The 23,533-nt window shown below is 36.8% G+C and overlaps 1 protein-coding gene across 1 annotated transcript in view; it reads left to right on the top strand.

Annotated features, from left to right (window-relative positions):
- Positions 1-23,533, top strand: part of LOC126967080 (serine protease gd-like) — a 29,544-nt gene that overhangs the window by 1,153 nt on the left and 4,858 nt on the right. Inside the window, exons 2-8 of the mRNA XM_050811459.1 lie at positions 7,272-7,437; positions 8,560-8,673; positions 11,326-11,653; positions 12,748-12,953; positions 13,792-13,956; positions 14,533-14,648; positions 15,156-15,300. Of these exons, the coding sequence (XP_050667416.1) occupies positions 7,272-7,437; positions 8,560-8,673; positions 11,326-11,653; positions 12,748-12,953; positions 13,792-13,956; positions 14,533-14,648; positions 15,156-15,300 (1,240 nt within the window). The remainder of the gene's footprint in view (positions 1-7,271; positions 7,438-8,559; positions 8,674-11,325; positions 11,654-12,747; positions 12,954-13,791; positions 13,957-14,532; positions 14,649-15,155; positions 15,301-23,533) is intronic.

The raw sequence follows: 23,533 nt of genomic DNA, 5'->3' as shown, positions 1-23,533 counted from the left end.
TTTTTGTGGATTATGTGCAATCTTGAGTCTCCTGAGGGTTAAATTGAACAAGATATATTTTACTATAGTCCGCGACCCTCTCAATAAATAACACAAATTTCTTCCGGCACTGGTTAAGGGTTTTACTAGAGTACTGCATGACTGTGTATCGGAATCTACAGTACTGGCAGCTGCATACTACTAATGCACGTGTAATTTATACATAATTATTAGTTATTATTATTATCTTATTATAATCTTATGAATGTAGAAGTTGTTATGAATATAAAATTGTTTTGTATTGTATTATTTACCTCATACGATGTAATTTCGTTACGTTTTCGTTGCTAAAAAAATTAAATAAAAATTTTGTTTCAACAAATAAATTTATTGGATATTTTGATTATAAGGAAATGATTTGATTTGATGTATTATTTAAAAACTCATGGTGCGCCTAAACATTCTTTATTTAATGTTTGTATCTTTAGTATAGGGTAAGGTGGGGCACATTGTTACAAAAAAAAAACAAACATAATGTAGCGACGATTTAATCAACTTCTAACTAGCATTCATATAAACTTTAATAGTATCTCTTCATTTAAAATTATTTAAAACTAACTTTTATTAGGAACTTCTTTACTTAAATTACAGTTTAATCAGATCAGTCGATTGTAAGAGTGAACCCCGTATCTGGGGCACTCTGTTACATGGTAAGGGGCACAATGTTACAACATCAAAATAGTATAAAAACGTTTTCAAGAGAAAGAAAAATCTTAATATGTCTTCCAACGATACCGTTGCCATATCTGGTTCAAGAGGAAAGAAATGGCTGTCAACTTCTCCACTTTTACGTAAATAGCTTGATGAATGACTTTATATACATCATTTTAAAAAAATTCAGTATTTTTCGAAAATTTTCAGCTCTCTTGCAATGAATTTCTTTTCTTTGTGTTAGGTATATTCTTTTGTTTACTTTTGTTACTTTTTCAAGTTATATTAGTTGGGTATCATTGTTACAATATAACAGAGTGCCCCGTAACAAAGTGCCCCAGGTGAGACATATCGAAAAAAATATCAATAGAGTCTTTTCAGGTATGTTTACAAAAATCTACTTAACGATAATTGAAGCTTTATATACAGGGAATAGATGAAAATCACCATCACTTACCTTTACATAATACACCAAGAAACAAATTAATAAATTTTTATCTGATTTTTCTAATTTTGATCACATAAATTCGATGTTTGTTTGTTCTTTCTAAAACGCGGTTCAGACTGAAGCGATTACAACTGTTCAAAGATAGCCGCTTATGAGGTTGTGAAAACTGTATACTTACCAACATTATAAAAATAAATGTCAGAAACATAGATACTTGCATTGTAACAGTGCTCCCCATGTAACACTGTTCCCCACCGTACCCTACAGCAGACAGTCGACTGCTTTTATTTCTTTGAACTAATATTTATCTATTTACGATGGCAAGAATATAAAAATAAATTGCCAAAATAATATGTCCAAGAACGGCAATTAGATGATTATTATTATCATATAACGTTATGTTTGTTTCCCGCGTTTTTTGCTTCACGTTCCACTTAACGTTACAAGGAAAAACGAACAGGTATTAAAAGAGACGACTCATAATTATAAATTCTTTGCGCACGGGTCATAATATAATTCATCATGGGTTGTAAAAACAAAAGTTTGTATCACAAACATGTTTTCGATTTGTGAATTCATGTACGTTTATTCGATAATTTTAAAATGAAAGAAAACATCGTGAGGACAGGAATTGAAATGGTTTGAATGTGGAGTTGACCAACTTGCACTCGGCTCAAGAGACTTGACACTAATTTCAGACATATATTTAATTCAAAGTTAGTTGCGTTGAACAGAAAAGGAAAATAAAATATACAACATTTTGAAGTTGGTGCCAAGTTGAACACAACAATTATGAAATGAATTTGAATTAATATCAAATAAAATATAATAGATACTATCCATAGAAATTGAGGAGTTCCTTCAACCAGGTACTTTTTTTATGACAATAAGGGACGACAAGAGCAGGGCGCTCAGCTGATGGTACCTGGATGATATACGCACTGCCCATTACAATACAGTGCCGCTCAGGATTATTAAAAAACACAAAAATTCTGAGAAGTACTACAACTGTGCTCGTCACCTTGAGACATAAGATGTTCAGCCTCATTTGCCCAGTAATTTCACTAGATACGGCGCCTTTCAGACCGAAACACAATAATGTTTACACATAAGCTAGTGGCTTAGGAGCCTCCCAAAAAGTACTAAAATATCATCAATGATTTTGTGGTCAATTTATATTCATTCTATATGTATATATATATATATATATATATATATATATATATATATATATATATATATATATATATATACATATCGAATATACATATATATATATATATATATATATATAGCTCCAAGCTTATTTTCTCATTGATGCACATATTTTAAAGTACTACCAGTGCCACTGCGTTATTCGCTACATGCCTATCCATTGAAATTGCAAAATTAATTAACAGACCATATTAACTGCAGAAAAGGACAACATTAATATTAAAACAAACAAATAAAAAATGGTTGTTTTGTATGATGATATAGATACATATCTCGATATGTTTTTGTTTTGAAAATGTTACCTTCAAATGAATTTCCTTTTACTCATAACTATTATTTTTATAGGCCATATAGTGTTTTTCTCCTAACCGTGGTCAATATTTTTCAAATTTAATAAAAAATATAAGAAACAGCTCTTTAGCTTCTCTAGTTCACATGTTTTAGATCTGGAAATACCGAAAAGGGAAGCAATAATATTATTATGTATTAAAAAAAATAACAAAAAACAACGGACTTCAAAATACTATTCCAAAATAATAGATATAATGTGAATGAATAGAAATAATCGTAACTAGAATTAGATTAATTAATGGTCTAATTAATTAATCTAATTCTAGTTACGATTATTGTTATTTTTTGAATCGGTCTCCTCCCGCCGCTCCGCTCTCGCCTGTCGCCTCCTCACGTTGTTTGAGTCGCACACTCAAGCACACCTCACTTTATTATGTATGTAGTAATTACAAACCTAACTTGGCCGACACCGACTGCAATGCAGCAATGAATGTAAGCGCATTGCAATTTGATTACAGAGAGTTAAAAATTCTGCCCCAGATTGCACCCTTACGTATGTATGTAAGTCGTTAAGGAGTTCCATTGATAATCATATTCGACTATGACAATTATTTGACCATAACGACGTTACGGTAGGTGACTCAAATATCCGGATAGCATAAAAAAGATTCGGCTGAGTATCGTTAATTTGCTCTTGAGAATTGAAGAGTTCCGTTACTTTGTCATGGATCCCATTATCGGAACCTAACCAAACTCTCACCTTTGAAGTATATCCTTTCCAATAAAAAATCCAAGAATAATCTAAATCGGTTGGCGTGATATTGAGTTATTCGTCGGTTGAAAAGAATGGGAAAAAATGTAATCGAATCTTGAGTATTAAATAAGTAATTTAAATCTGAACTTAGATATTACTAGAATTAGATTAATTAATTACATTGTATAAAAGTACGCAATTTTTTTATACTTTTTAGTGCATATTATATCTATTGTTTTGGAAGTCGGTTGTTTTTTTGTTAAATTTTTATTTTTGCTCTTTTATTTTCGACTAGCTGACCCGGCAAACGTTGTTTTGCCATATATAAATCACGCGATAGTTTTATAAATAATAGCCTATGTGTTATTCTGGTGTGTAAGCTATATTATTGTAAAGTTTCATCAAAATCCATTCAGTAGTTTTTGCGTTAAAGACGTACAAACATACATCCAGGCATACAAACTTTCACATTTATAATATTATATATAATAGGATAATAGGATTACTCCATTTTCACGTCATCTTTTCAACAGTATAACAATGAGGTTTTATATACGAATTACGCCTCCTTGGTCCTTGTTACAATTCTCAATCAGTTTTCTGAATGACTAATCTTAAAGACTTATGCAATTAATGCAGATTGTATGAAGGTATTTAAAAACTTCTCGAACATTCCTATAGTGGTTAACGGTATATTATTTGTTTCAACCTAGATATTTTTAATATATCTATCATTAAACTAGTGACCGTTTCTTTAACGACCAAGTGAAAGAGTTTTTATGTTATATATTATTAACATGTAATTATTTCACGCATTTTTGAATGGCGAATGGCGAACGTTTGATATTTATTGCGATATTTAGATCTCGATTCGGGATCACGACATTTATCGAGTACCTATCACAGGATTAAAACCAAACCGTGAGTCCCCCTGAAAACGAGATCTGGAAAGGTCTTGAAATGTACGGTTAACTAAAATAATAATAAAAAAATGTTACTTTAAACTTGGATAATATACATGTAAATAAATGTTAAGTTTACATTTTGTATTAGGATTTGCATTGTGTAAATCGTCTTTTGCTATAATGATTAATTTATGTAATATGTTCACTTCGTAAAATTAATGTTTAGGAATTTAAAACCGAGTCAAAAGCCCCGTACACTTACTTAAAATATTAAATTCGCTCTTTTAAAATATAAAATACGTTTGGTTAGGTAGGTAGGTACCTACACTCTTATGTCATACTATATAAGAGATGAGGCGAGCAGGACGTTCAGCTTATGGTAATTGATACGCCCAGCCTATTATAATGCAGTGCCACTCAGGATTATTAATAAAATGCAAAAATTCTGAGCGGCACTACAATTGCGCTCGTCACCTTGAGACATAACATACTAATTCTCATTTGCCCAGTAATTTCACTAGCTACGGCGCCCTTCACACCGGAACACACTGTTCAGTGTAAGATCTATAGGTAGTGTATCTTTATAAATAAATAAATAAAGCCTCTTCCCTAAAATAATTACAATAGCTTACTTTTCAACTCATATTCAACCTGGGCAAAGAGGGGGCGTTCCCTGGTTCTACAATGAACACATTACGGCAGGCCACTGAACTTGAGTCACAAACTCGATTCGGTTGTTAAGTTTTATTTTCCTCTAGGGCGCATATTAATAATATATTTATTATAATGTTGTCCCACTTGCATTACAATCTAGCCTTAACGTAGGCTAATAAGTAATTCTACTTTTACAAAAACTGCTAGATAGGTTTTTTTTACGGAAAAGGAGGATAAACGAGCGTACGGGTCACCTGGTGTTAAGCGATCACCGCCGCCCACATTCTCTTGCACACCAGAGGAATCACAGGAGCGTTGCCGGCCTTTAAGGAAGGTGTACGCGCTTTTTTTGAAGGTACCCATGTCGTATCGGCCCGGAAACACCGCACGAGTAAGTTCATTCCACAGCATTGTAGTACGTGGAAAAAAGCTCCTTAAAAACCGCACTGTGGAGGACCCCCTCACATCCAGATGGTGGGGATGAGATATCCTAACTTGTGGCGTGTCGTGCGAGGATTGAATTCGGCGGTAGGGATCAGGACACAATGAAGCGATGTCTCTACGCACGCCAAATGATCCAGCCGTTCACAGAGCACCGGGTTCCTGACAATTCCAGCTGCTCTGCGCGGTCAAATGGATCGAGCTGATTTATAAGATTAAACTAAGAATGTGTCCATTAACACATATCTTAATATCTCTACTAAGGGGAAGTCACTTTGTTCATGTGCTTTTTATTATATAACTATTTTCATTTTGTTTTATACTAATTTATACAAAATAAAAATAGTAATATTTTAAAAGACGGTTGTAAAGTGCGAAGTATTTTATCTTGAGACATAGCCTAATTGAAGAAGAAGATATTTCAAAGAATTTTTGGTTGTTATATGAAATCTAAGATGCTTTCTAAAATCCTAGTAATAAGAAATGATCATGAAGCTTAAATTTTTGTCCTGAAGGATGAAAAGGAGAAAACAGAATAATAACAAAATGATTATTGAACATCATCGCAGACATACAACTTGACCGAAATTGTTATAGACACTTAAAATTAGGAAATAAGTTATAGTTTAAAAAAACAAAAAACACGCTTTATAAAATTAGAAATTTTATTTATAACTAGCTGACCCAGCAAACTTTGTATTGCCATATGAAGTAAGAACAAAAATAGTAATAAAGTAAATTATATATCGTAGGTACATAAAATACATCGTACTAGCATTATTATTGTATTCGATTGCCATATTACAACTCTATTCATCTGATGTAATCCGCACATGGAAAAGAATAATTTAAAATTCGTGATACAAGAATAGGGGTTGATCGTAGAGGGTTGAGAATTTATGGTTGTAAGTATGTATTTTTTAATGTTGTATCATAAAATATAAATAATATATCTTAAAATAAAAAAATAAAGTGGTGGACTACCCTTAACATTTAGCGGGATGAAAAATAGATGTTGTTTGAAACACAAAATTTCATGAGAATCGGTCAAGCCGGTTCGGAGGAGTTTAACTACAAACACCGCGACACGAGAATGTTATATATTAGATATAGAGAATTTTTGTATAACGATGTAAATTTTTGTAAACTACACCCGGTTATAAAGATATACTTATAAAAAAAACAGAGGGCATGGGTGTGCCCCGCCAAGCCGAGCTGCATCCAGCACTCTCTTTCTCTGATAGCTTCGATCCGAATGGTGCTAAAAAGCTATAGCGGGACAATAACACTACTCATAAGTAATAATTGTCATCAGTTATTCAACTTTTATGATTTCAGACGTAAGAGTTACATAATATATAGCTAGGAATGCCATATAAACAACAAAATTTTTTAAATATATAACGTCTTCCGTCAACACTGTATAGCATATAAAGAAACCTATCGAAAAGAAATTAAAATATGACAAAAGATAACTTAGGAACTTTATAAAGTCGGCAACGCTCCTGTGGATCCGCTGGTGTGACAAGGCAGTATGGGCTGCTGTGACCATATACCATCAATTCAATCTCAAATATAGTAGGTAATAATAAGAAGCTGATGGCGTCATTCAATACTATGTTTGCCAGCGGCTCACATCGTAATCCACGCCACTCACGTTTTTTGACACTTGTTATACAACTGTTGCATATAATATACTATAACTAATAGGTACTATAACAGTTATGGAAATACAGCGTAATCATTATACCACTATCCGTTACAGTTGTAGATTTATTTTCATCTCGAGAGCTAGAAAAAATTAATTTAATTATAGATTATTTAATTAAAGATCTCTTTTCGAATAAATGTGTAAAAAAATATTTTGTTACAGAATTACGTTGGCAGCATTGAATTAATTGGCAATGAGTTGTCATCTCTACAGAACTTCAAACGTGGAGCTGCCATAAACTATAGAGTTAATTTTCCCGTGAGTTCACCTCTGCCTCGACTAACAGGACTTTCAGTAAATGACAACTTACTCTGCTTCGCACTAGCTGGTAATTATTACTTTACTTTTAAGATCTCCAACAAAGTAAGTAAAATATCTATAAGTAGTACATCTTCACAATCAAAAGGCGACACACACAAAGATGTTATACTTACTTGGTGTTCTTGTTGTGTGCACACACTATATCTTCACATTAATTTTTTTTCCTTGGAGATAGATAGATATTTACCAGTGGGAGGCTCCTTTGCACAGGATGCCGGCTAGATTATGGGAACCACAACAGCACCTACTTCTGACGTGAAGCAAGAATGTGTAAGAATTACTGTGTTTCTGTCTGAAGGGCGCCGTAGCTTTATAGCTAATAGTAATTATTTACTGGGCAAATGATACCTAATCTTATGTTTCAAGGTGACAAGCGCAGGTGTAGTGCCGCTCAGAATTTTTGAGCTTTTCCAAGAGTCCTGAGCGGCACTGCATTTTAATGAGCAGGACGTATCAATTACCATCAGCTGAACGTTCAACTCGTCTCGTTCCTTATTTTCATATAAAAAATAAATATGTTACTTACTTGCTTTTTGTGCCACAGACGCACGTTAGAAACCTGAATCTAAGTATTGTGAGTACGTACAGTGTACACAGGTTCTAATAAACATTCTAATTAATAAATATTAAAAAAAACTTTTGCTGTAGTAACATACCTGTTCATCATAGCCTAGTCATAATCTAGCTAATAAATATCCAAAAGCATTTGCAGTAGTAATCATTTATGTAAGCCAAGAAGAAAATCTGAGAAAAACTGTAACGGCCGTCCCCAATATTCACTCTATCACTTACTCGAGATAAAAATCATAACTATCGTTGACTTTTCTGTCCCAATAAACTTATCAACGGTAACTCACCTTATCCGTACACGCTGTCTGTCAATGGGACGACGTATAGCTACCAGCGATAGAAGTTTGTATGGAAATTGCAATTCACGCGTCCCAATATAAGGCGGTAAGAATGACTTATCGGGTATATTGGGACAGCTTCAGATTATTGACAGCTAATTACTGATAGTAGAAGGTAGTAATTTGTCTCTACCTGTAGATAGTATATTGGGAACGGCCGTAAGTGTGCACTGTCAATAGTATTAAAGAAAAATACCTAATGCTTTGTGTAATATTTACAGAGCGACCTGGGGGACAGTATATTACAACAATAAGCCTTCAGCATACGTTATTCAAAAGAAATGATCCTAACGGTCTGTATGACTCACCGCCTCCAATCTTCACAAATAATCCCGGTAAGTTATTTTGAAACAGTAGAACTAAGGACGTGTTCAAATTGACGCGAGTAGTCGCTCAAGTTGAAGCGAAACAAGAGCGGGACGACCGGCGGGATTGTCTGATCTCGCAATGATTGCAAATCATAGAGGTCTGGCATATATTATGTGTATTGGCGAAAGAATTTTACTACTTTTTAAAATTACATAATGCATACATGTATTACTTACCGCCAATCTTGTGAATCTTTTTCTGCTACTGCTAACAACAGTAAAACTTCATCTTCGAAATCAAGAGAGATGATGTTTCTCCACTGACGAACCAAAAATGAAAGTCGCGTAAGCGTGAGCGGCTAAGCGAGCGAGCTAATTGCTCTAAAACGCGTCCCGTAACCGTGAGCGGCTAAGCGAGCGAGCTAATTGCTCTAAAACGCGTCCCGTAACCGTGAGCGGCTAAGCGAGCGAGCTAATTGCTCTAAAACGCGTCCCGTAAGCGTGAGCGGCTAAGCGAGCGAGCTAATTGCTCTAAAACGCGTCCCGTAAGCGTGAGCGGCTAAGCGAGCGATCTAATTGCTCTAAAACGCGTCCCGTAATCGTGAGAGGCTAAGCGAGCGAGCTAATAATTGCTCTAAAACGCGTCTCGCTTCCCGCGTCCCGCGCGTTTTCGCCTCAATTTGAACAGAGCTCAGCGCAGTATGGCCATGACACCTATTTCTGCCACAAAATGCCTTTGTACTTTTGTTTTAACGATTGAAGGGTGGATACCGGCACATTCATTCGTTTCAAATAAATCAAAATAAGTAGGAGACTTATAGACCAGCGAGTAATTTGTATTTCAATAGGAAGCCGGACGTGAAACAACACGTAAATATTGTGTATTTCAGTATATCTACTACCCGGATATATTATCTCTGGACCTGACGTAGATGACGTCACATCGTCGCTTTGTTACGGTGTGCAAAACAAGCATCACTAGAATATTATTATTAGTAAATAAACAACGTTTTATTTTAACTGTACGTATTATTGATTGATGTAAACGTGTTGCGTTGTGATGCTGATTAGTATTATAATCTTTTTCTTTTCTGACAGGACTATTATAGCGACACAGTACAGTAGAAAGTCAAAACGATACAATTAATACTTCAAAAAAAAGTAGTGATAACACGAATATAATACGACATGTAAGGTACATTAATAAAATAATGAAACTGCAATCCGTATTGAGGCAACAAGACGAACACAACGGGGTGAAAGGGCAACGCGAGGGGACTTCACATTCAAGCGAGTTCCATAGATAATGTGGCCGTGAAGTAGCTGCGAAAACTTTTCCACAAAACAAAGTATTTAAAAAAAAAACTGCTGTCCTTTAAATAAAATATTAGTGATAATATTTCAGTTCTTAATCAATTTGTATTTCCGGCATTTTGCATACCATTGCTGGATAAATTAGTTTACAATCTAAGTTTACAATCAATACAAGCTAGAGATAAAGTTTCTTTGAATTTCATACGAACACTTGAGACATTTTTCAATCTGTATCATAATTTAAATATAGTATATACGTGTCATTATGTTCAATGACTTTTTGCCATCTTGAGGTAGTGACATGATATATAGAAATGTTGGGACTACTGATTGAAAATCTGAAGTCGCAAGGTCTGGGCTATGTGGCGGATGCTTTAACACTTCCCAGCTAAACTCTCTTAATTTTTGCTGAGTGGCGAAAGCTGTGTGTCGTCTAGTGCTATCGCGATAAAAGACCACATATTTCGTCTAGAGCCAGGTGCATCTTTCATATCGAATTTGCTGGATGGTAAACGCTTAAACCAACTTTGCCGCATAATGTCCATAAACGTTAAAAATTTATACATGCTATATAAAAATACTTTTTCCCGACCCATTATGTACATGTGTACTGTATATAACTGGCTATGATTTTTTTTTATGGAATAGGAGGACAAGCGAGCGTACGGGTCACCTGTTGTTAAGTGATCACCGCCGCCCAAAATCTCTTGCAACACCAGAGGAATCACAGGAGACTTGCCGGCCTTTAAGGAAGGTGTACGCGCTTTTTTTGAAGGTACCCATGTCGTATCGTCTTGTAAACCGCACTGTGGAGGACCGCCACATATCCAGATGGTGGGGATGATATCCTAACTTATGGCGTGTCGTGTGAAAGTGGAATTCGGCGGCAGGAATCAGGTTAAACAGCTCTTCGGAACACTCCCCGTGATAAATGCGGTAGAAGACACACAATGAAGCGACGTCTCTACGCAACGCCAAGTGATCCAGCCGTTCACAGAGCACTGGGTCCCCGACAATTCGAACTGCTCTGCGTTGCACGCGGTCAAATGGATCGAGCTGATACTGGGGTGCGGATACTGTAAAAATGTATACAAAAATAAAATTCGGTTTGTTTGATCTGTGTCATACAGTTATCCTATATCCTTGTCTCGTATCGGTAACGGGAGTTCAGTTCTTTTTCTCCATACCTAAAAAAGCCACTCTTGCTCTTGGGCCATCACAACAGTAACATGACGCTGGGTCACAAACTGAATTCGATATGAGCAATTCGCATGGCCCTTAAAATCGTGGCCGTTTTGGAGGTTCTTAATTCAATTTCTACGACCTGGAAGTAAAAAATATTCAATTTTAACGAAATCTTTCCAGGACCAGAAGTAGTAGAAAATAGACCTCGACCGCAGCCTCAACCTGGCTTTGATATTACGTACGTTCCTAATATTGGATCAGATCGTGATGTAATTGTGGTATACGAGTACCCTCAACCACCAATACGGCAACCCGATAAGATAAATAGAAACCCACCAAAACCACCACCTTCAGTGCAAACAGTTTATCAAGCACCAGATGACTATCTGAATGATAGACCTCAATTTAATAGAATACCAGCAGTAGTCCAGGAGAACCCGGTCAATGATGGCCGACGTCCGACGATTACCACACAGCGTCCTCAAACAACGACGACTGAAGCTCCTCAGTAAGTATTTTGTTATACATTTTTTTTTAATAAATAAAGCAGGACATTCGGCTGATAGTAATTGATAGGCCCTGCCCATTACAATGCGGTGCCACGCAAGATTCTTGAAAAACCCCAAAAGTTCTGATCGGCACTATAATTGCGCTCGTGACCTTGACACATAAGATGTGAAGTCATATTTGCCCAGTAATTTTACTAGTTACGGCACCATTCAGACCGAAGAAGAAAAGACGACAGAAATAGGTGCTGTTGTGGTACCCGTAACCTAGCCGGCATCCTTAGCAAGGGAAAGCATTATAACCTAATCTCAAATTATGACAATTTTAAGTGAGTTACCCGTTTTAGGTTAGAATTTTTTTTCGTATTTTCTTGAAAGCGGTGCATTACCTTGTTATAAGAGTGGTAGCATTATAATCGGGGACTAAAGCTCTATCAACTACAAAATTTTAACTTAACCCAAGAGAAATCATTCGCAATAATGAAAAAATTCCACAGCCACGCGATTCGCATGAAACTTTTGGTTTCATCCAGCCACTTTTGGGAACATCTAGCATATCCAGTATGCCCAAGCGATAGGACTAAAGGAACTTGAACCTTAGAGCATATTGCAGCTGTCCATGTGTGGCTAAATTTGCTTCCTCTAATGTCAAAACATAAGCAATAACAGATGATTTGCAAAACTAGGTCCAAAAATTAAAAAAAATATGCTTTGCTATCATTTCGGTTCACTTGTTTTTTACATAAGTATTTATCCTACTAATATTATAAATGCGAAAGTTTGTGAGTGACTACTGAACGGATTTTAATGAAACTTTACAATAATATAGCTTACACATCAGAATAACACATAGGCTACAATTTATAAAGATATAGTGTATATTATCAAAAAACAGTGAACACTAAAAATATTTTATTTGGCAGAACAACGATTGCCGGTTCAGCTAGTGATGCAATAAAAACGTCGTGTCACACAAGAATAAGAGTTATTCTTCAATCACAAAAAATCAAACACACCTTCGAAGAAGAATATACAACTCTTAACGATCTTAAACCTACTTTTATATTGTGCGAGTTTATACTCTTGAAATTTTCAGAACTTCTAGAAAACCGGTGCTATTATCAACAGAGCAGCCATACGAAGAATGTGGACTCTCATCAGAGAACGTACCGCTCATATATCAAGGCAATAGCTATCAGCGCGGGGAGTGGCCCTGGCTAGTTGCTATATACAAACGAAGAACCAACAGCCTTAGCTATATCTGCTCTGGAACACTAGTTTCTAATCAGCATGTTATTACAGGTATCTATAAAATATTTTTCTCACTCTTTGTGGCTTTATGAAGTCTTATTTAAAACTTTTTGACACTGTTACGTGTCAGGACTTAAGGGTTCGAAAAACACCGGTATAGTTTCGCAAATAATTTATTACACGTCCCAGCTGCTGACAGTTCAACAGTTCATAACACAGATCACCAATAACAAACACTTCTTCTTCTTCATCAACCGGAAGACGTCCACTGCTGGACCATATTAGGCTCGGGTGTAAACACTCCCAACCGATTAAAAACCTCCTGTGTGCTGATACACCTAAAGGCTTTTACAGCGAAGCCGGGCGGGGGCCTTGTAGGCCTTCAGATTTTATATGATGTCATATACCTACCTATCCATGATACAACTCACAATATCATTTAGAATATTAATGATTTATTTGTTGAGGACGACTTAAAAGGTTTACGAATTACCGCGTTTAGGTAATCCTATGGAATATTGTCCAGTTAAATTGATATTTTTCCGTGGAAGCATTCATAGATTATTCAGTATAAAACAATAAAGTGCTAGAACTTGAAACAGAATTAGTTAATACTAAAAAATCTGTAACAAAAATTGTTGTAGTATTATCAATCTACTTGTTAGGTCGTTTCGCGTTAGACAACAATGATAACGCGAATAACATACATAATATAAAACTTCTATTGTATTTTTATTCACAATACTGGGTCATTTAATGAATCCTTTTATCATATAGTTTCTTTTAAGACCATAACTCAGAAATCAGAACAAACTGACAGTTCGATGTGCTTTTTAAAACCTCTAATTACTCAATTACCGTAATGTATTGTCAATTACCTTGTTAATAGCTGCGCATTGCATGCACGGGAAGGCTACGATTACTTCGAAGAGAGATATTGTTGTAAAAGTTGGTGTGTTCAATCTTGAAGACTGGGGCGATGATGACATCACTGTTACAAGGAAACTTAGTTTTGCTACCGTCCATGAATCTTATAATGCGTCTAATCTTGCAAGTAAGTATCAATCAGTAAATGCAACACAAAGAAACGTTGTGCAGGTAATTAGATTCAAATGAAATTTTATTATAAAAAAGTCTTCAAATTATCTGTCCTTCTGCAAGTCACTACAATAAATATAAATGTTTTATAAAAAAATGGCTCTGTCGTAAATCCTATTACTCCACAGCTGAATATCTAAGTGATTGGACAGCCTGGGACTAGATTTTTATTATTTTATAGTTATAGCAATGACAGTACAATATTGTATATTTTTATTAAAAAGAGCGCAAAAAAAGAATGCTGGGAGAGTTTCTTGCGCCGGTTCTTCTCACTCAGAGCGCCATTCGTTTCCGAAGCGGTATATAGTATATTAAAAATGATATCAAAAAGAATTGTAAATGAATCAATTTTTAGAAAATAAATGCCTTTTTTATGCCTTTAATCATTTTCTATGCATTTTCATCCATCTTTAGGGTGATCCCTATTGAATAGTAGTATTAATTATTAAGTTGTTTCTGTGAAGGTTTCGGGTGTGTCTTAGTAAAAATATTGAGATTGATATACTATCCTTACACTTGTGTGTTATTTCAGATGATATTCTTGTGATGACTTTGGACAGAACAGTACGTTTCAATGAAAATATAAAACCAGCATGTCTGTGGACGGGAAATCCAGATTTGAATCAAATTGTGGGCAAAACTGGAGTGGTAAGTTTGGAATTGAAAATTGGCATACTTCTCAAAGTTATGGCCCGTTTGGTGCCAGGCCCACTACGGCATTACCACTATCATACAATCACACCTGTATCACAGGAGGTAGGCAGAGATTACGAGGTCAGTATGGTCCATTTGCCTGTCTGTCCTATCCTACTGTCAGGGGCTTTTTATATGACAGTAAAGGACGAGACGAGCGGAACGTTCAGCTGATGGTAAATGATACGCCCTGCCCATTACAATGCAGTGCCGCTCAGGATTCTTGATAAATTAAAAAAAATCTGAGTGGCACTACAATTGCGCTCGTATCAGTGAGACATACGATGTTAAGTCTCGTTTGCCCAGTAATTTCACTGGATACGGCACCCTTCAGATCGAAACACAATAATGTTTACACATTATTGCTTCACGGCAGACGGCGCCGTTGTGGTACCCATAATCTAGCCGGCATCCTGTGCAAAGGAGCCTCCCATTGGTAAATGTTATGTTATGCAATTCCAGGTAACGGGATGGGGAGCAACTGAGACTGGTCCTGGAGGTGGTGGTGAACCCAGAATGGTTCGAATGCCAGTCGTAAGCACGAAGGAATGTCGATCCAGCAAGCCCGAGTTCCACAAACTTACCTCACACAACACACTATGCGCTGGTAGGTATCGCACATTTTTGTATCAATATAACATAGTAGTGTTCTACTATATCGTATTGATATTGTTATGTTATGTACATAGGCACATAAATGAATTGTCTAGAAACTATCATAACCATAATTTGAACACCAGGAGCAAACATAAGTCTTTTGTGGGGCGTTGTATATGCTTTTACAACAAGATCCTAGATAATGTTCAAAATAAATGTGTTATGAAAATCAAAAACATTGTTAAGGCGAGGTTTTCCCAACACTTTAGGTAAAAATTGCGCGAACGTTAGATTCGATAGGTACGCATGGACACGGGCGTCGGGAATGGCTGAGAACGAACCGAGCGATGCGGGTCAACGACCGCCGACCCAGAAGGACCGCGTAATATTTTTTAAAACTTACAGTACGGAATTACTGTGATAATATTTTTATGCATTTTTGAAGTAAATCTTTTTTATCGACGTATGAGAGAAATGTTATATGACGCGCAAAATTATGATTTCAACATTATGGATATCGTATCCGAGATTCTCGAAGGTGCAGAGAACTAATTTGGGATCATTTTTGAAATCCAGGATGGCCGCCGCGCAAAATTATGATTTAAACAATATGGGTATCGTATCCAAGGTTCTCAAGGGTGCAGAGAACGAATTTGGAATCATTTTTGAAATCCAAGATGGCCATCTTGCAGCACAAAATCGTTCCCTGCATCCTCGAGAACCTCGGACACGATATCCATATTGCTGAAATCATAATTATGAGCGGCGGCCATCTTTGAATTCAAAAATGATCACAGAATCGTTCTCTACACCCTCGAGAAACTCGGCCACGATATCCATATTGCTGAAATCATAATTTTGTCCAGCGGCCATATTGGATTTCAAATATGATCACACAATCGTTATCTGCACCCTCGAGAACCTCGGACACGATATCCATATAGCTGAAATCATAATTTTGTGCGGCGGCCATCTTGGAATTCAAAAATGATCACAAAATCGTTCTCTGCACCCTCGAGAACCTCGGACACGATATGCATATTGCTGAAATCTTAATTATGAGTGGCGGCCATCTTTGAATTCAAAAATGATCACAGAATCGTTCTCTGCACCCTCGAGAACCTCGGACACGATATCCACATTGCTGAAATCATAATTTTGTGCGGCGGCCATCTTGGATTTCAAATATGATCACACAATCGTTCTCTGCACCCTCGAGAACCTCGGACACGATATCCATATTGCTGAAATCATAATTTTGTGCGGCAGCCATCTTGTATTTCAAAAATGATCACTAAATCGTTTTCTGCGCCCTCGAGAACCTGGGACACGATATCCATATTGCTGAAATCATAATTTTGTGCGGCGGCCATCTTGGATTTCAAAAATGATCCCAGAATCGTTCTCTGCACCTTCGAGAACCTCGGATACGATACCCATAATTTTGTAATCATAATTTTGCGCGGCGGCCATCTTGGATTTCAAAAATGATCCCAAAATCGTTCTCTGCACCCTCGAGAACCTCGGACACGATATCCATATTACTGAAATCATAATATTGTGCGGCGGCCATCTTTGATTTCAAAAATTATCACAGAATCGTTCTCTGCACCCTCGAGAACCTCGGATACGATACCCATATTGCTGAGACCATAATTTTGTGCGGCGGCCATCTTGGATTTCAAAAATGATCCCAGAATCGTTCTCTGCACCTTCGAGAACCTCGGATACGATACCCAAAATTTTGTAATCATCATTTTGCGCGGCGGCCATCTTGGATTTCAAAAATGATCCCAAAATCGTTCTCTGCACCCTCGAGAACCTCGGACACGATATCCATATTACTGAAATCATAATATTGTGCGGCGGCCATCTTGGATTTATCTAACTTCCCTAAAGTACATATATACAAAAATTAAAATAATATTTAAAAATAATAAAATAAAAATTTTATTTTAGTACTTTCTGACTTACATTTACTTAAATATGTCAAATACGCTGTCGCATCATTATTATTTTTTTACTATGATTCCCGCCTTCTACTTGTTTGCTAAAATCTTACGTAATGTGAGCCCGAGAGACACGAACACAATACCGTCCTTGACAGTGGTCACGGACGTACTGCTGGCTTGAGCGAGTATGCAACCAAGGCGTCGCGTTTGGTTTATTACGAAAAAAATTAATATAAAATAATTCACAAAGCGTATTGATAAATCCCACAATGAAAACTTATAAATACTAATAAACTATCGAATAAAATAAGTTTTGTGTTTATAGCTATCATAGTTTTATGATAATATAAACAATTCAAATACTAAAAGACTATTTTTCAAAAAATAAATCTATCGAGATTATTTTTCGTAATCGTGTTTTCGAAACAGCGATAATTTAGATAAAGAAATGAAGATAAACATGTCAAAAAATTGGAACCGTAGTATTTGTAGAAGTATTTTAAGTAGATTTTTAAAAATGTTACTTTTTAGGACTATAGCGCCTTAATAGCGTTTGTATGGTAAAGGTTGCTATAATATAAAAGACTTTCTTGATGATACCAGTTATTGGGAAATGGGAATAGAGCGACTGCCCTTGTTCTATTAAATAATAAATTTTATTGTTCGATTTTACATTAGCTCTAAATTTTATCCCGGAAAAATCCATGGTTCCCGCGGGATTTGTGAACACTGAAATTCACGTCGATGAAACGAGCTATAAATATACCAATGGTAGGTTTAGTTTGCCATAGCAATAATAAAATATTCGGATCGGGAGCGAAAATGGGATCCGGAACTGGAATAAGACATGAGATAATCTTCGATATTTTTAAAAACCTTTTATCTACGCGGATGAAGTCGCGGGTATCAGTTAGTATTATATATTTTTACGCAGGAGAATTGCAACATTGGGTTTTATGTATTCCATGGCTAACGTGCTCGAGAAACAGTTTTATTTGACCTTAATGGCCAAAGTTCTCTTTTTTGTCACAGCAGTGGAACCAAGTGGGAGGCCACCAGGTACCACAACGGCGCCTATTTCAGCCGTCGGTCTGAAGGGCGCCGTAGCTAGTGAAATTTCTGGGCAAATGAGACTTAACATCTTATGTCTCAAGATGACGTGCGCAGTTGTGGTGCAGTGAATTTTTGGGGTTTTTCAAGAATCTTGAGCAGCACTGCATTGTAGTGGGCAGGGCGTATCAATTACCATCAGCTGAACGTCCTGCTATGGTTATGGAAAGTGAGCTCTTGATAAAAGCACCAATAATTCGCATTGATTGATTTTGTATTTTATCTAGCGTATAAACATTAGTTTTAGCACTACTATCAAAAAGAAAACTTCCATAATCTAACCTACTTCTGATCATAGCTATATTTATCCATCGTAGGTGTGTCGGATGTAGATCCCAAGACGAACCAGCCTGGTTTCTAAACAGATTTTGTAATCCTTGAACTTTTTCAACAGTCCCTTTTATGTGTTTATGTCAACGCAGAGATTTATCTAGCCGTATACCCAGTAATTTATATGAAGCCACATAACTAATCTGATTGCAATTGATTCTTAAATTTATATCTGGATTACGATTTCGTCTACTATACACACAATACTTGGATTTTGTTTCTGAAAGCCTAAGACCAAGTCTATCAAGGAGTATAATGAAAGTATCCAAAGCTTGCTGAATTTTATATACACTTTCAAATATATTTCTATGAACAGAGGCCCTCTGTCAATCCATACATCAAACCATCAACTTTAAATAAGCGATATGAATCCGATGCAGTTCATTTTAGGTACCCAAAGTGAATCACTTAAATTCGTACCATGAAGTGCCTTTTACTGAATGGCGTTTGGATCGCTTATGAAGAATGAACGAAATAAAATTGCGTTTCGAAACCTAAAATGATATGATTTTGGCGGTTTTTTTTGCGTAGAAAATACTAAAAATACATTTTAAAATTGCGCAATTGCGTCAAATTATAAACAATTAAGCCCTTTTTTATACTTATTAAAAAATAGTAATATAAATAAATATAGTTCTTTGAATTACAAATTAAATGTTTGCTTATGTGTTTTCGTAAAAATAACGAGTTATGAACGCACCACCATTGATGTTTGATTTGACAGGACCACAGAGTACATTTTTTTAATTCGTTCTTGCAAACAGGCTATAGCCCGGGCCCTTACTGCCTCGTCTTTGTTTTACAAAAAAGTCCAACAAAGTATTCTCATCTCATCTTTAATCAATAAAATGTTTCTTTCATAAGTTTTCAATATTTTTTAAAAGTTGTTAACAACAAGATTCACTTTCCTCAGAGGAAGTAGCAACTTTTTTCGAATCGGTCACTTTGACAAAGAAGTTATCCAGTTTAGGTTGAAATAACACCTCATGGTACGAATGAATGAACGAACTAAATCAGTTTGCGATTCAGTTGATATCATTATTGACATCATTGCGATTTAATCAGTTGATTTGACGTCAACCTAAATTAGATAACTCTAATCACGTCGTGTTACAAAATAGCAAAGCAGTTCATTTTAGGTTGTCAATTAAATCGCAATAAGAGTTCATGGTACACCGCAGAATATAAAAAGAAATCGTCAGCGTACTGACATATGTAATATATGAATGATGACATACATATGTAATGTATGAATATGTAATCCCATCACAGCCCGGGGCTGTATCTTTTTCTTCAAACAATTGTTCATCTCAGCTAAACTAAACGATTTATCCAACTTCTTGTTTGGAAATTCGAAAACCGGTATTGATGGAATGACATAATCAGCGGCTAGTTCACACAACAACTCAAACTTTCGTTCTTCAGATCCAGAGAGTCTAGCTGTTTTCAATCCTTTCATCCACCTCATTCGGCACCACATACTCGATGAAGTAGTTGCTTCATTTATACTATCACAAAATTCAAGCCAGTCTTGTGCCCTTGTTTTATAGATTGCTGACCTTGCTTCTGAATGTTTTTTCTCCAATACATTCAAGTTATTTGGAATAGGATTTCTCCTAAATTCACGGAGTGCTAATTTACGTTGAGCCACTTTATGAGATAGTGAAGGGCTCCAACAAGATCTTAGAATAAATTTACCAGTCGGATTCTGTGGTACTTTAATCATCGGAATACTCACATTTGCCGCCTAATTAATTAAGTTTATTAAACTGTCATAAAGTACCTGTAGATTAGCCTCTTGTCCCTTATTTTCATAAAAAAAGCAGTTCTCACTTTTTACGAAATAACACGCGTTCTATTGTAAAGTTCAAAGTTGTCATGTTTTTGAAAAAGCACAGCATTATTAAATGTTGCAAGTACAAAAAGGGCTGTGAATGAAAAATAAGCTTACATATATGAATGACTTCACAGTTTAAACAGCTATAATAACGTGCCAAATTCCATAATTTACATAAACATTTATTGTAAACTTTCATATCTTATCCACAGCTTAATTTGATTAAAAAAGTAAATACAGAGCGTCTCTTTTATTTGTATAGGAAATCAGTAATGGAAAACACTAGCGTAAGCATTTTTGTCTTCACCCATGCTTTAAATCCTCTATTATAGATTCTAAAACAGTTAGCTTATTGCCAACATTAAAACACCTAATGTCCTAATTACTATTATACGATCTGTCTGACTATTATAATAACGGCTAGCTTTTGCTTGCGGCGGCGTTGTGTGCGGGGTCTTCTCTTTCCCTCAAATAAGTGCGAAGGGAGCGATGGCTGGTCTATGCGTCAACTCGTGGACGGGTGCTGCTTGTGGTGGCAGGTCAACCTGTTATAATAGTTAATAAATCATTGTATTGGTTGAATGCAATTATTCTCTCTTCTTAGTCGGACACTCTTGTCAGAGTGGTCGTGGTTGCGCTGACGAGGTACATGGTGGAGTGTTCGGTGGGTCAACATCCTTTCTGAGGGTAGATCTCCTGGCGATGTGCTTCCATTTCTGACGGTTAGAGGCGTTGCGAGTACACTGGACTATGGTGGACTCAGTAGCCTTTGTGATGGCGTCTATCCAGCGGGTTGGCGATCGACCGCGTGCTCTCTTGCCTTCCACCTGGCCCTGAACTACCAGTCTCTCCATCGAGTTCTCATTTCTAGAGACGTGACCAAAGAACTTCAGTATTCTTAGTTGCACAATTGACGATAGTCTGTCTTTAATACGAAGCTCTTTGAGGATGGATACATTGGTGCGAAATGCCGTCCACGGGATCTTTAGGAGGCGTCTCCAGCACCACATCTCTAATGCATCGATTTTACAGCGGTCCTGCAGTCTCAGAGACCAAGTTTCGGCTCCATAGAGAAAGATTGGAAACACAAGGCATTTCATCAATCTGACTTTAGTCTTCTTGGTAACCCTCCTGTCCCTCCAAATCTTTCCCAGTTGTTCCACTGCAGACCTGGTGATGGCGCACCGTCGTCTGATCTCGTCGCCACATCCTCCAGTACTTGATATAGTAGAACCAAGATAAATATAGGTCTGAACCACTCCACAGTTGGCTATATAGGGTACGTTGGTTCCAATTTGTTCGGCCCGGTCTACTATCATCACCTTCGTCTTGTCTCGGTTAATAATAAGTCCGAATTGGAGACTGGTACTTTCTAGACGGTTTAGAAAATTTTCCATATCTTCTCTAGTCTGTGCGAGAAGGGTAGTATCATCAGCGTATCTGAGGTTATTTATCACGCGTCCCCCAACAGATATTCCTTTGTTCCAATCTTCCAAGACAATGCGCATAATATACTCTGTGTAGATGTTAAAGAGTAATGGCGATAAGATGCATCCTTGTCGTACACCGGCCTCAGTCTTGAATTCGCTTGAAAGGGTATCATCCACTCGTACCGCTGCAGTACCATGCTCATACAACCTCCTCAATAGAACTATTAAATGGGATGGTACACCCATTTCCGCAAGTATCTTCCAAAGGTGTGTCCATATGACCGTGACAAATGCTTTGCGAAAGTCCACAAAGCAGATGTAAAGGGTTGTATTGAATTCTCTGGCCTTCTCAATAATCTGACGCAGTATAAGAATTTGTTCCCGAGTGCCTCTTCCCTTAACAAATCCGGCTTGCTCGGGTGCAATCTGCCTTGAGAGGTAGGCCAACAGCCTTGTATTAATTATGTGGAGCATCACCTTACTTGCATGAGATATCAAGGATATGAATCGGTAGTTGATGCATTTCTTGGTGGACCCTTTTTTGTGCAGTGGAATGAAAATGGATTTTGACCAATCGTCAGGCCATATTCCAGTCTCCCATATTTTACAGCAGATGGTATATAAAATATCAACTCCAGCTTCTCCCATCGCTTTGAGGACTTCTATTGGGATCTCATCACAACCTATGGCTTTATTGCATTTGAGGTGTGTAATTGCTGCTCGTACTTCATCCCGCATGATGTCGGGTTCACGGACAAGTATGTTGTGGGGAGAACATGTGAAGCTTAGTACCAAATTATTGGATAATAATGATTGACAATATTCCTTCCACACATTCACGATATCCTTTATCTCCGTAACCGTATTCCCAGTAGAGTCCTCAACAGCCCACGTCTTAGGTTTAAATTGGCGTGTTATGTATCGCACCTTATCATGCAGATCTTTGGTTTGATATTTGTCGGAGTGCTGTTCCAGTTCATGACATATCTTACTCAGATGGTTATTGCGGTCACGTCGGCAAGCAGCTTGTATGATAGCTGACTTGGCATTTAGCTTCGTAATGCTAGCACCACTGGCTTTAAGTTTTCGGCGCTCTTCAACCAAATGCCAGGTTTCTTCCGTCATCCAATGTTGTCGTTTTGGTAAGACTGTTTTCGGTTGTGACTCAGCAATCGCCTCCACAATATATGTTTTTGCCGAGATCCACAAGTAGTTAGAGTCATTGTTTCCGATACCTGCTCTCCATGCGGCATGTCTGTTCTGTATCGAGGTGGTTAGTGACTTTCGATCGTTCACCTCCATTCTTCTAGCCATTTTAATTTGTCTTGCTCTTTGCAATTTCAATCGCAGGTTCCCAATGAGCAGTTGATGGTCGGAATGACAATCGGCACCGGGAAGGGTATGTGTATTGGCAATTGAACTTTTCCATCTGGTTCTCACTAATATGTAATCTATCTGATTGCGGTGTTTGCCATCAGGGGAGGTCCAGGTATATAGGCGTCTAGGATGGTGTTTGAACATCGTGTTTGCTATGGCCATGTTGTTATCGGCTGCAAACTCTATGAGCCGTTCACCCCTTGTGTT

Source organism: Leptidea sinapis, chromosome 12, assembly GCF_905404315.1.
Source record: "Leptidea sinapis chromosome 12, ilLepSina1.1, whole genome shotgun sequence".
NCBI classification, from domain to species: domain Eukaryota; kingdom Metazoa; phylum Arthropoda; class Insecta; order Lepidoptera; family Pieridae; genus Leptidea; species Leptidea sinapis.
The sequence above is the reverse complement of the archived record's forward strand: the minus strand, read 5'-3'. Positions and strand labels throughout refer to the sequence as shown.